Below are 12,950 nucleotides of genomic sequence, written 5' to 3'. Positions count from 1 at the left end.
GGCACAATCAGTGCTGCAGCCTTGGGTGAGCACTCCAACTCACATGCCCTGGGTACTCTTGGGACCATATACTAGGGACTTATATGTAAGTCCACTTCTACCAATTGGGTGTAGCCAATCCAACATACACTTTGTAATGGGTTAGAACACTGGCACTGAGGTCTGGTTTGCAGGTCTCAATGCACTCTCAGAGTAGAAAAACCAGCAGCCACAGTCTAAAACTTTGGGGGTGATCATGCAAAAAAGAGGCATTTCCTTACATTGCACACACCACATATACAAGCTGTGGGCCAATTACGAAAGGCACTTCTCAGCACGTGATAAATTGTGTTGTTATTTCGCCCTAATGCATACAAAATGAGAAGATTCTAGGACTATTAATATACAGTTGGTACAAATGGAGAGGCCTGTGTCCTCTGTGGACTTCTACTACTAAGGTGTTGAATATTTAGTTGCCAATTCTTGAAAGCATTTATGGGTTTGTAAAGTAGTGCTTCAGAGTACTGTGTCACATGCTTATTTATGCCTTTGTGAATTGGTCCCATTGAATAAGTGTGATGCTTTAATTAATCCGAAGCTATCCTAAAAAGCAGGCATGGATCTGATCCTCCTGGACTTTCATTGGATGTCCCTTTCCTGCATATCATCGCTCTGACACCAGCAGGGACCAGGAGGTATCTAAACATATATGTCATCAATGTTGGTATGATGCTACAATTACCTTTGCCTCCTAAACATCTTTTTGCATAGAGCTTTCCAGTTTAGAAACATGTTGGATTCTCCATCCGGGCCATACACACGTTTTTATGCATATCTTCTTTCTGCGCATAGGTACATGCGAAATGATCTGAATCGACTCCAGATCCACTGCAGCAACCGAGAGAGGGGCTGTGAAATGGTCTGTTCCTTGGAGTCTGTGGACCGACACGAGAGAGAGTGTGAATACAGTCGGATCTCTTGTTCCAACTCCGGTAAGCGGCATTGACCATTTTAGGATGTGTTTCTTCAGAACATCTTCTTTAATGAAAAGGTGGAATTTCACACACTGTGCCTTGCTGAGCTCAGTTGTCATGCTGATTTCTGGCACACTCTGTTAAAAATAATTACTGCCAGCGAGAGTTTAGAAAACCTCCATGAAGAGAGGCATTGTTGTCACGTTTGGCAGAGTGCCTCCTTATAGAAAACAGTGGCATCCTCAGAGGTCGTTAACACCCGAACCAGGAGCCCAAAAACACTCATTAGGCTGCCACTAACAATCAGAATCCCCAAAACAGGACTCTGGTCCTTTGCACCCGTACAGGAATCTATTCTGCAGCTGAACGTGGGCAGAGCGAGAGATTGCCGAGTGACAGCCACAAACCAGACAAATCAGCACATATCTTGTAGAACTTACCTTAATAAATCACTATAAGAAGAGACAGTGCAATGAACGCTTACAAGCAAAGTGGATTGATTATAACCGACGTGGCTAGGAAAAACTTGCATGTAGTCGAGGATGCAACAACAAAGCAATAAGAAGCCAAACCATCATTATTTATTGACACATGCAGGTAAATCGACATTAAATACAGAACCAGGTGCATGGGCATGCTTTACATCATGTATTTGTGTGTGATCCAACGCTTAAAGATAGCTCACAAATGGAAACAATGTATGTACACCCACAGAGAACATCTTACTAGAAGAAACTCTGATTTGTTCATTATAGATACCAGAATGCAACACATCTTGAAAAACTCATAAATTCAACTCCTCACCCAGACCCTCTTCTATGAAGTTGCAGGAAAGAATAAATTCAATGCCATTCAACACCTCCACAATACAAAGTAACCCAGAACCTTCCCAGGGCAATGAAATCAAATCTAAATGGGTAGCTTCATGCCATACTTCTAGGCTTCCCATGAAATGCAAGCCACCCACTGGCACACGGGCCATAAAAGTGTGCCTACCCGAAATAAAAACTCAAAAGCGCAGAGTGTATGAGCCTTCTCAAATGTGTTATCCATAGCAAAAGCTGACTCCTACAACAGACAGCTGAATACCACGAAGACTGCATTTCCACTTTCAGAGATCAAATAAGGCAAATGCCCATAGCAAACCTGGCCAATGCTGTAAATGTAGGGGTTCAGGAGTTACAGTTACTATTAAGTAGGTGCTGTGGCCGGTTGGATCGCAGGGAGTAAGTGTGATGCTGGGGTCCAGCTGCCTATAACTTCCTATGTGATGAAGTCAGCCCCTTGCAAATATATTAACGCTGGGTAATTCCTGAGCATCCAACAAAATAACTTACTGAAAATTTCAGGATGGGTAACGTGTGGGTATGTGCGTGCGTGCGTGCGTGTGTGTGTGTGTGTGTGTGTGTGTGTGTGTGTGCATGGTGTGAATGCACACCACACACAAAATAACCTGACCTTAGGATTTGAGGTAGTTAACAGTGATCACGCTGGCCTTAATGAAATCTAAATGACAAACTGGGCAACTAAATACCGTCTGGAACATGTAGACCGTTGGTCATTGAGATGTAGGAGTACACAATATGCTCCAATTGCATCTCCATTGTTTTTTAATCTGCCAAGGATGCCCATGAATAAAGAAAGATTAGTGTTTCACCTGTTGTCAGTTTTAACCCCCTCCTCAGAATCCCTCAAAACGTATTTTCTTAAAATGGAACGGCTCCCTCCAAAAGTGGCGTCAAACCCACCTGGTGAAATTAGATGCCCCGGGTGATTACCCGATTCTGAAGCATGCCTCTCAGAATTGTGTGGATGAGGTCCCTTTTAAATAAGGACTGAGTCCCCTTTTTTAGGCACAAAACGTCCAGGAGTTGTACTTCGTGAGCAACAAAAAACAAGAAGTACGCAGTCTAGCATTAGTGACAATGATTAGTATATTTGCTGGACCAGGCCTTAAAACTAGCTCTTATCACCAATCCACTTCCTTAAAACCTTCAATTTCTCTAATTCTCATTGCTCTGAGACTTCATCAATCTATCCCAATGTCATCAATGTCAGATTGCCACCTTCTTTTAAAGGTTTTATTCTTCTTCATGAAGTATATGATTTGTTCTGTGACCAGCTTGCGATAAAGATGTGTGCCCCTGTTCTCAGTCAGTCACTGGTTTTGACTTATTAGTAAAGAGGAGGTGACACCATGTTTTTCTACCATGGTCTGAAGTGACTGGAGGGGTTGCATTTCTCCTCTCCAGAAAGACTGTTCCAGGAACGCTAGGCATAGGGTATCCCAGATTGCTTTTATTGTTACTAAGAACTATCTTTCAAAACTAGCAGGTCTTGGCCATGTGGAATTTTAAAAGTACACTAGCACAAACCTGAATCTTTAGGGTACATCACTTTCATTCACTTTGTGCTGACAGAAATACTCAAGAATGGACTACCAAAACAACTCAGCTTATCCTGAGCTCACTTATGTTATGGATTTCATGAAGATTCTTTGCTATGGAGACATCTATGATAAATAATTGACAAAGAGCGATGTAGCTCCAGTGATATGCCTGCTCAGTTATTCTCTACAAGCTGAGATACTGGCTGGAGAACAAAGACCTCGTGTGGGTTCTCTCCCTTAACAACCCCTTCAGCAGAACTCTGCCATGACGATATTCAGAAATATAATTTCCATTGACCCAACAAGATAGAAAATGAGGTTCAAGTTCCAGTCTGGTTTTGAAGAAATCCCTTGGAACCATCTGAGACCTTTGCAACCAAAATCCTGAGCCTTACCAACTATTTTCAAATAAGACCAACTGGTATTTCTGGTCCTGGGTTGGTTTGATGTCTGCATGTTTGTCATCGCTGTGTCAAGTGTACTGATCCTTTTAGTCCAGGATGTCCATATTAGAATGTTATTAACCCCTTCAGTGCCCCGCCCTTTCCCCGCCCTGTGCCGGGCGTTGCATTAGCGGGCGGGGTTCATGACGAGATAGTCTCGTTATGGGCACAGCGCAACCGTGCTCCATGACGAGACTATCTCGTCATGGGCACTGAAGAGGTTAACTGTGCACTGTGTTTCAGGGATTGTCAAAAAAGGCTAGGGTGAGTTTAAGTGCATGGATGTTTTATTCTGGGAGAGACTTATTTGATGAATATTGCTCAGTTCCTTAGCCAGAGGTGATAATAAATAGATTTGTACTCAGCAACAGCAAGTTTCGTCAATCTAAATATGCCCCCTTTTCCCAAATACCTTACAAATCATTCTGATCGTTTTACAGTCATCAATTATTCCAGTTGCACACCTTATCATAATATTTTCTCTATTTTACATTTGTTGTCTTTGCACTAATACATTTCCAAACTGCAGTCCCACTCACACATCCCCACTCAACAGAGCAACAGCTTCAACGTTAGGTCTGTTCTTCTCATTCTCCAACCAGTGCAGTGTGTGCTTTCCGCAGTTGGCCACCACCAAAATGTTCCATACAGCGGGATTATCTTTAAACACAATTCCAAGCTCAACTTTGTGTTGCTGCACTGTAGCATAAACCTACTTTTCAGTGTTCTGAAGATTGTACGTGTTTGGAAAGTTCCCCTTGCTGTTCATCCCTCTCCATTCTCTCTTCACCTTCCACTCTTGTGTCCTTTTACCTCTGATCTCCCTCTCTGAAAATGAGCTTTTGTAGCTGCACAGTGGCCCACTTGCTGCACCGGGACACTCACACTTGTTTGCTCAGTCCCATGCTCTCATCGAAGCCAATGTGCATCACTCTAGGTAACATTAATGGTAGCCCATTGGCTGCGATGGGAGCATAGCCGATAATCACATTGGACCATTGGTGCTAAGTTTGCGAAGATAATTACCTTGCACACACAAGTGCATGAGATGTGAGCTCATTTCATATGCAGGTAACAAGGGAAGGCATGCAATCGAACAGGATATGCTAGCAAAAGAGCGCTCTGTTTCAATAACACTGGTAGAGCGACAGCGCACACACTGTGCCTCTGAGGCAGTATCAAAGCACCAGCCCTAAACCAAGGCGTCACTACTCAAAACCCATTAACATTCACTGAATAGGAAATAGTGGCAGGTTGCAGCGTGGGGCTTGCTCTGAACCAGCTTGCTGCTGGTGTAACATATGGCGTCAGAGCCAAGTGATAGTAAAGAAAAAGTTACTTTTCTTTAGTAGCCTTCTGTCTGATGGATATGACGGCCCACACAGATTCTCCCTAGGAACCTTTTCCGTAGGCGCTAGTCTGAATCTGGAAAAGTTGACAGCAATACCACTTAACCGGTGCCGTTGGCTGTGAACAGCATCGGGTTAGGTGTCCTCAAGGAAGGAAACATTCATACAAGAACTCTACAGGATCTACTCTCCATCACATCTGTTACTTCTTCAAGATGCATGATCATGCTTAATCTAAAAAGCCCCAAGCATGCCATATCATTCATCCAGTTATGCATTTCATCAATTTGCAGAAGTTCAGGTGAGGAAACCAATGCACTGTCCTGTCCAAGATGAATGGACAGAAAAAGTAGGTTTGGATATTCTAGGTCTGAAAGAAAGTGTGATGTACAAGCAGTTGTAGCAAATTTTGATACAAGAAAAGCTTTGGCTATACAGAGATTGATTTGGGAGACTGGATTAAATTAACCTTTGCAGTTGTTTGAGAAAGGAGTCTTCAAAGGTTTGTGTAGGGAGGGGAGGAAACGTGCAATGCACGCGTCACTGCTGATGCAAAAGGTTGGTATTCATGCAGGCTGGTTTTAGGATTCTTCAATAAGAAAAGAAACATGAACAAAAAGATGAACAAGAACAGGTTATTCAGACGGAGTCTCCACTGTCAAGAGTGTTCCTGGTGTGAAGCTCAAGGGAAGAGGGCACCATCATGAGAAAAACGTTCTTTTTAAAAGTATTTTTAGGTATGTTATCATTGCTTTTTCAGCTCTTTGAGGATGATTCTTTGCGTTATTTTTGTGAACAGTGAATTGTTTATGGTCTGAATTCGAGAATTTTATTAACCGTGTTCTGAATTGACCAATTAGGACCACTTCTTTATTATGTTATTTTAATCTTATAAGGCGCACAGCTACTCAAGAGTTTCCCGGCGCCGCCTGACAGGAACAAAAAGAGAAAAAGAAGTGCTCTACATATTAAACAGCCAGGGTTTTAAACACTTACAAAAATTCTCATATATAGTTTCAGTCCGAAGTGACATAGGGAGGGAGTTCCGCAAAGAGGGACCTAGGCAAGATAAGGACCGACCCCCCCATTCGTGACAATCTGGTCCTAGGCACCGTGACTTTAACCTGAGTGGCGGAACGTAAAGGACGTGATGGGAGATAAGGGTGAACTAAGGCATTGAAATATTGGGGTGCCTTACTAAATTTGATTTTGAACATGTAGCTCAGGGCTTTGAATTTAATGCGATTCTCAATCCTGAACCAATGAAGATCCCGAAGAGAGCCTGAGATGGAAATTGTTTTAGGAACCTTACAAAGTAGCCTAGCTGCTGCATTCCGCACCATCTGCAGTTTACGAAACACATCCTTATTGACTCCTAGATACAGATTATTGCCGTAGTCCAGTCTAGAGGTGACAAGAGCCTGGACCACGGTTCGTTGCGTGGACAAAGGCAGCATCCAAAGGATTTTGCTGAGCCATTTGAGGATAGTGAAGCAAGTCGAAGACACTTTTACACCTTGTTGCTTCATTGATAACTGGTCATCGATTATGACACCTAAATTCCGGACCTGATTATTAGGCTGGGGCAGAGCGCCCATTTCCTCAACCCAGAGTGAAGGGATGATGATTTAGACGCCCTTTCAGCAGTAAGGGAGAAAACGATCCGGGTGTCATCGGCATAGGAGAAAAGGGACAACCCAGCATCTTCGGCAATCATCGCCAGAGGCCTGACATAAATGTTAAACAATAGCGGGCTAAGAATGGAACCTTGAGGAACCCCATAAGGTGAAAAATGAGTATTGGAACTGGCCATGGGGGAAATGACCTGGAACGTGCGATCTGTCAGAAAGTCAGCAAGCCAGTTGAGTGCAGAACCAGTCACTCCCAGTGATTGCAGAGCATGCAGTAACACGGTATGAGAAACCGTGTCAAAAGCGGCATTTAAATCCAGGAGTATGAGAACCACAGTATCCCCAGTGTCAACACGGTTACGCAACATTTCTGTGACTCTGAGCTGAGTAGTTTCAGTTGAGAAGCCTGGTCTAAAACCAGACTGTGAGCCATGCAAAAAAAATTGGGATTCAACAAATGATGTCTTTTTTTTTTTTTTATTATTTTTTATTTTTTATTTTATTTATTGTTTTATATCAACAAAACAGTCATTTATTGAGCAATATAGAGAAAAAAAAGAAAAACACAACAGCGGAGAATCTCTTAAATCCATTTTGTGACAGGATCCCAAATTTTTGATCCAAACATTTTTTTCCTTATCCCCTTAAGCCGGTACATGGCCATTTTCAAATGGTAAATAGAAAGTAATTTAGATTGCCATTGATGAAAGGTGGGGGGATCATTATCAATCCAACAAGAAGTGATACATCATCAACAAATGATGTCAATTGAAGATTAATATGCTTTTCTAAAATTTTGGAAAAGACCGTAAGCAAGGAAAGGGGCCAAAAATTAGACAGTTGCGCGGGTCGGCATTAGCTTTTTTTAAAAGTGGGAGAACCCTTGTGTGCTTCCATGCAGATGGAACCGTTGCTTCCTTTAAGGAAGCATTGAGCAACTCCATATTTAACAACAGAGAGGACTGTTCGAGTTTCTGAAGCACAGTGATGGGGATAGGTCCCTAGGAGAACCAGAACAAAGGCTGTCCAGAATCCGCCTGAAAGAGTTTCTATCCAGGGGCACCCAAGTTTCCTGATTGTTGATAGGTGCAGAGGGCACACAGACCTGCGGTTCCGTACTTATAGTTGACTGAGAAGAATTCTTGGTTTGCTGTATGGCATTGACAGGCTTGGACTCAAGTGTGGAGTATATTTTTTCAACTTTACTGAGAAAGAACATAGCAAGATCTTCACATTGCGATTCAGTAAGATCCCGGGAGGTGGGTTGGCACGCCGCGCCACAGTTCTTTGACAAGCTTAAACAACATCTTAGAGTTATTCTGTGCCTTGGAAATGGTAAAAGTCACGTGCTCTGCACGGCCAACTTTACAGAGTGAATGGTAATCTCCTTTTGCCTTTTTATGAGCTAGTTTAGCATCTGGAGCGTAGTTCTTTTTCCAGCGTCTCTCTGACGCTTTGCATTTGCTTTTCTCCACTTTTAGCCTCTCGGAAAACCAAGGGGCAGGTGGACGGTGATTATTCACCTTTTTGACAGACGACGGAAGACAAGCATCAATGGAATTAAGGATCCTGTTATGTATAGCATATACGTCTGCTGTAGAAATTGGGCTAAAAGTAGGTGCAGTCTTAGATAGGAGCTTATTTAAAGCTTCGATATCCAATTTTCTCCAATTTCTTGATTTGGACTTGAGGCCGAGTGCAACCGAAGATAGGCTAGATAGATCTTTTTGGACCCGGAAGCCCACCAAGAAAGTGATCCGACCAGTGTATTGAAAGAGCTGGGGGGCAGCAAATGTTGGGCAAATTGGAGAAAATAGGGTCCAATAAATGGCCAGCAGTGTGGGTGGAGCCCGAATTGCAAAGCAGAATGTTCATAGCTGCTAGATCTCAAATAAATGCAGCGCTAATAGCACTTCGGGTCATCAAAGTGCAGGTTCAGGTCACCCAGGATAGTAAAATTAGCCTGAAAAAGTGAACTGGGGGTTACGGCAAGTTTGAATAACGCAGCCTTACAGCCCACGAAAGGTAGATGTTCGAATTTGCAAGTTTAGGCGTTGTTATAGATGATCGCAATGTCTCCCCCCATTTTGATTCCCCTATCTCTCCTAACTATTGCGTAATTGGATGGTAAAGCGATTGCAATATCAGGGCCAGAGCTCCCATGCAGCCATGTTTCTGTGAGAAAAATAGCATCAGGCTGCTCATTTGTCAGGAGGTCAAAAATATCTGACTTATGCTTAGGGAGTGAACGACAATTTATATTTAAAAAAAAAAGTAAATTCTTTATCAAAAGCATTGCTGGGTTTTAAATAAGAATTACCCTGGGCATTATTAATCCGTGGGGGAGTAAGTAATGAACTACATCCTTTATATGACTGTGTGTCAAATGGAAAGCTACTGCGGGTGCAGCTAGAATTCGTGATCTCAGGATTGAATGACACGCAGTCAGAATGTGGCTCACTATTAAGGTCCTGCAACTGTTTATGGGAGCAACTTACGGTAATCTTCTTGGTCGGACCAGAGGTTATGGTCCCCTGGCCCCGGTCGGACGCGGACGGGCGCAGACAGGCTTGCCTTTGGTGCGCCCGCTGCGCGCGTCTGATGCGCGTACGATCCGTGTCCATTAAATAGGGTAATGGCAGGACGGCGTGCATAGACTAGAGCGCTAACCAGCAAAAGCGTGTGGCAGAACAAGATGGCTGCCCGCGAACGAGCAGCCTCGAGCAAGCAGGTAAAAAATTATCAAAAGGAGTATAACACACTCCAGAAAAGCAGCAGATACAATTTTAATCCCCCCCCCCCAATAGTGCAAATTCAAATTCAAAGACACTGGTAAAACAGAACAGTTAAAAATCACTAAAAATGAACCTCACAGGCGCTGCGTGTCCGATCTGTGTCCATGAATAGGGTAATGGCAGGATGGCGTGCATAGACTGGAGCGCTAACCAGCAAAAACGCGTGGCAAAACAAGATGGCCGCCCACGAATGAGCAGCCTCGAGAAAGCAGGTAAAAAATTATCAAACGGAGTATAAAACACTCCACAAAAGCAGCAGATACAATTAAAAAAAAAAAAAAAAACAATAGTGCAAATTCAAATGCAAGAGACAGGTAAAACAGAACAGTTAAAAATCATTACGAATGAACCTCCCAGGCCAGGCTTCTTTAAACCCATGAATGTTAAGGTTCATGTGGTTCTTTTTCGATGTATACATATGCTGCTGAATAAACATCAGTTTATCATCTCTGGCCAGTCTTAAACTTCATTGTCCACTTTAGCCCATCATAATAATAGATACATTATATGTTGAAAGCGTTTTAAAGGTGTCTGGAATGATTGCCAGATCTCACAATAAAAGCTAATGTTAGAAAGATTTCTCAAGCAGCTCTCTTACACAAACACTCCTCATGTAGGCTTTTTTTAGGACTTGTTCCAGACCAGCAGGTGACACCCAGTGACATTTGGAAATGGAGAATTTGGAGATTCTTTAACTATGCGTTAATAGGAAAAAGCTTTCTCCCAAACTGTTTGTCGTTCCGACAAACCAGCTTTTCCATCATTTTGTACCTGTCTGTTTATATGATAAAATCCTTTGGCTCAATTTGAGTCAAAAGCCAACAGAGTGCTGTACAGGGTCAAAGGGAAGGGTACAGTTAACAGATCATTGGAGAGGTAGCTCGTGTGTGGACTGTTATTGCATCATGATGTAGGATTGTTAAAGAGGTGTGTCTTCAACTTGTCAACTCTGAAATGGAGCGGGGTATGGTAGGTTCCGATGGATACAGGGATATTGTTCAAGATCCTGGGTACATAAATGGAAAAGGCCTATTGCCTTGTTTGTCGTTTTATTTCACAGCTATTTGGCTCCAGTCTGATGGTGCTCTGCCTGCAGGTGCGCCAAGACCCACCAAAGATGGAGAGCTTGCTAGCCGGGCAGGTAGGGTGCAGGTCGCAGGTCTCAATTGCTTTGTAAGCGATACAGCTGGTTTTGAAAATGGTGTTGGACAGCAAGGGGAGCCAGCTGTGTTCCATCAGACAGGGTTTCTGGTAGTGTCTTGCTTAACTCACTACTGTGAAGACTGAGATAGACTGTTATAGGTATCTGTATGTGCCACCAATTAGGATAGGCTCTGTTTTTTTTCCTAAATATTAATATAATATTACGTACACATTGATATTGTATAGGCTTTTGGCTTATGGCATAATGCCCTGAGGCCAGATTATATTCCTCCATGTGGCATTAGGCTGAGCAAATGGGTGATCTTAACACACCTACTGAACACTCATCTAAGAACTCCACCTTCTGCAGGTCTCGGTAGCTGTCTCTGATAGGAAATATCAAAGGCTTACTGGGTTTGCTGATTTCTGACTTCAGACATCTGCCTCCTTCTGCATTCTCTGCAGGTTCCACCTACACAGCGTGCTGTCTTGAAATATATAGGGCCCGATTCACAGAACTAACTTAAGACAAAATCCTAAACTTACTACTTTTGGTATTCACAGAAGTTAGGATTTTGTCTTAAGCTTGTCTTAAGACAAACTTAAGACAGACTTAAGACAAGCTTAAGACAGACTTAAGACAGACTTAAGACAAACTGAAGACAGACTTAAGTTAGGATTTTGTCTTAAGTTTGTCTTAAGTCTGTCTTAAATCTGTCTTAAGTCTGTCTTAAGTCTGTCTTAAGTCTGTCTTAAGTTTGTCTTAAGTCTGTCTTAAGTCTGTCTTAAGTTTGTCTTAAGACAAACTTAAGACAAAATCCTAACTTCTGTGAATACCAACAGTAGTAAGTTTAGGATTTTGTCTTAAGTTAGTTCTGTGAATCGGACCCATAGTGAGTGGTTACTTGACCGCCTGTGACCTCGGCCCTTTCCTTCCATTGAGATGTAGACATGTTAACCTTTCATGAATATTCTTATCATGGGTATCTCAAGCGGGATGCAGCCAGTTGCTGCTTCCAGTTCCACCACTGCCTTCTCAAAGCACTATGACTCTGCAGTCCTGGACAGAGCTATTGGCGACCCCTTTCTGCAGCCAGGCTCAGAAGAAAGTACAAAAGGGCCAGAAAGATGGCACCAACACACAATGTGTTGCTTTTATACCCCAGAAGCAACACCACAATTCCTCTTAACCTCAAAACAGCAGGCACCTCCCTTGAATAGAAAGGGCCCAGATCTTGCCTGAAAGGACTGCCTCAGAAGTTCTCTATTCCACTACAAAATACTCTGATTAAAAGGCCACAGAATTTTGACAAACCATGCTTGGTTCCAATTGTCTTCATGAAGCTTGATAGAAAATACCAAACCTAGTTATTAGAGGTTGGTCTGATTCATTATTCAGCTGACCCAGTCTTGTGTGGTGTTGGATGTAGTCAGCAAGGGAAAAGGGCCAAAATTTACACACACTTGTTGGTATCAAACAAATGTAAATGTCATCTTTGCGGAGCTTCGACTTCAACATGTGAAAGTCTATTAAGAAGCTTGAGGATACAACAACTGCCTCTGCAATGAATGAGTGCAAACGGGTTCAAGCCAGGCTCACCATACTCTTCATGCTAACCTGTCCCTGCTATACAGGGGAGATGGTTTTACATACTTTGGTTTGCAGACATCCGTGATTGATCTTCAACTTCACACAAGGCACATGGTGTGGTGATGGATCTTCCTTTAAAATGGGTCGGTGGATAATGAACAAGACAGGGGCTGCAACTGCTCAATCTGTGTTGCATCTGATACTCTTCAGGCAAAGGTTCGCTGAACCTTTTTGCTTTTTCCATCTGGGTTTTCCTGATTCTCTTCTATGGCCTCCCTGCTTTGGGCCCTTTCCCACCGCAACAGCCGTGTGAAAGTTCACGCACCCTTCCTATCCATGTTGGGAAATGGCACTATATTCATGCTCTGAAACATGGGCCGATCTGTCATGGCAGACCGGTGACTGTGCACTGATAGCTATCGTTGGTAAACTCATGAGCAGCTTGCCAGTGTAGGCCGCTGTGAGAACGCACCCGCACCTATGGTGTCCGTGATTGCGCGTGCGCCTGCCAACGCAGTTTAGTGCGTGCACTGAGACACACGTATTGGTTAAACCCATGTCCAGTCTGCCAATCAGACCTAGGCAGGCGCACTGGCACCCATTTTCTTTTTTTTTAAACAGACTTTTATTAATTTTCATGTAAATACACACTCAAC

General features: G+C 43.1%; 1 protein-coding gene across 9 annotated transcripts in view; it reads left to right on the top strand.

Annotated features, from left to right (window-relative positions):
- LOC146831037 (RING finger protein 151-like) overlaps positions 1–12,950 on the top strand; it is a 313,078-nt gene that overhangs the window by 226,135 nt on the left and 73,993 nt on the right. For all 9 annotated transcript variants that reach the window (XM_085605257.1, XM_085605254.1, XM_085605256.1 and 6 more), the window contains one exon: positions 832–971. In XM_085605257.1, the coding sequence (XP_085461383.1) occupies positions 832–971 (140 nt within the window). The remainder of the gene's footprint in view (positions 1–831; positions 972–12,950) is intronic.

The sequence above is a fragment of the Triturus cristatus genome, chromosome 5_1 (genome assembly GCF_964204655.1).
Source record: "Triturus cristatus chromosome 5_1, aTriCri1.1, whole genome shotgun sequence".
In the NCBI taxonomy this organism is placed as follows: Eukaryota; Metazoa; Chordata; class Amphibia; order Caudata; family Salamandridae; genus Triturus; species Triturus cristatus.
This window is presented reverse-complemented; position numbering and strand designations above follow the sequence as displayed.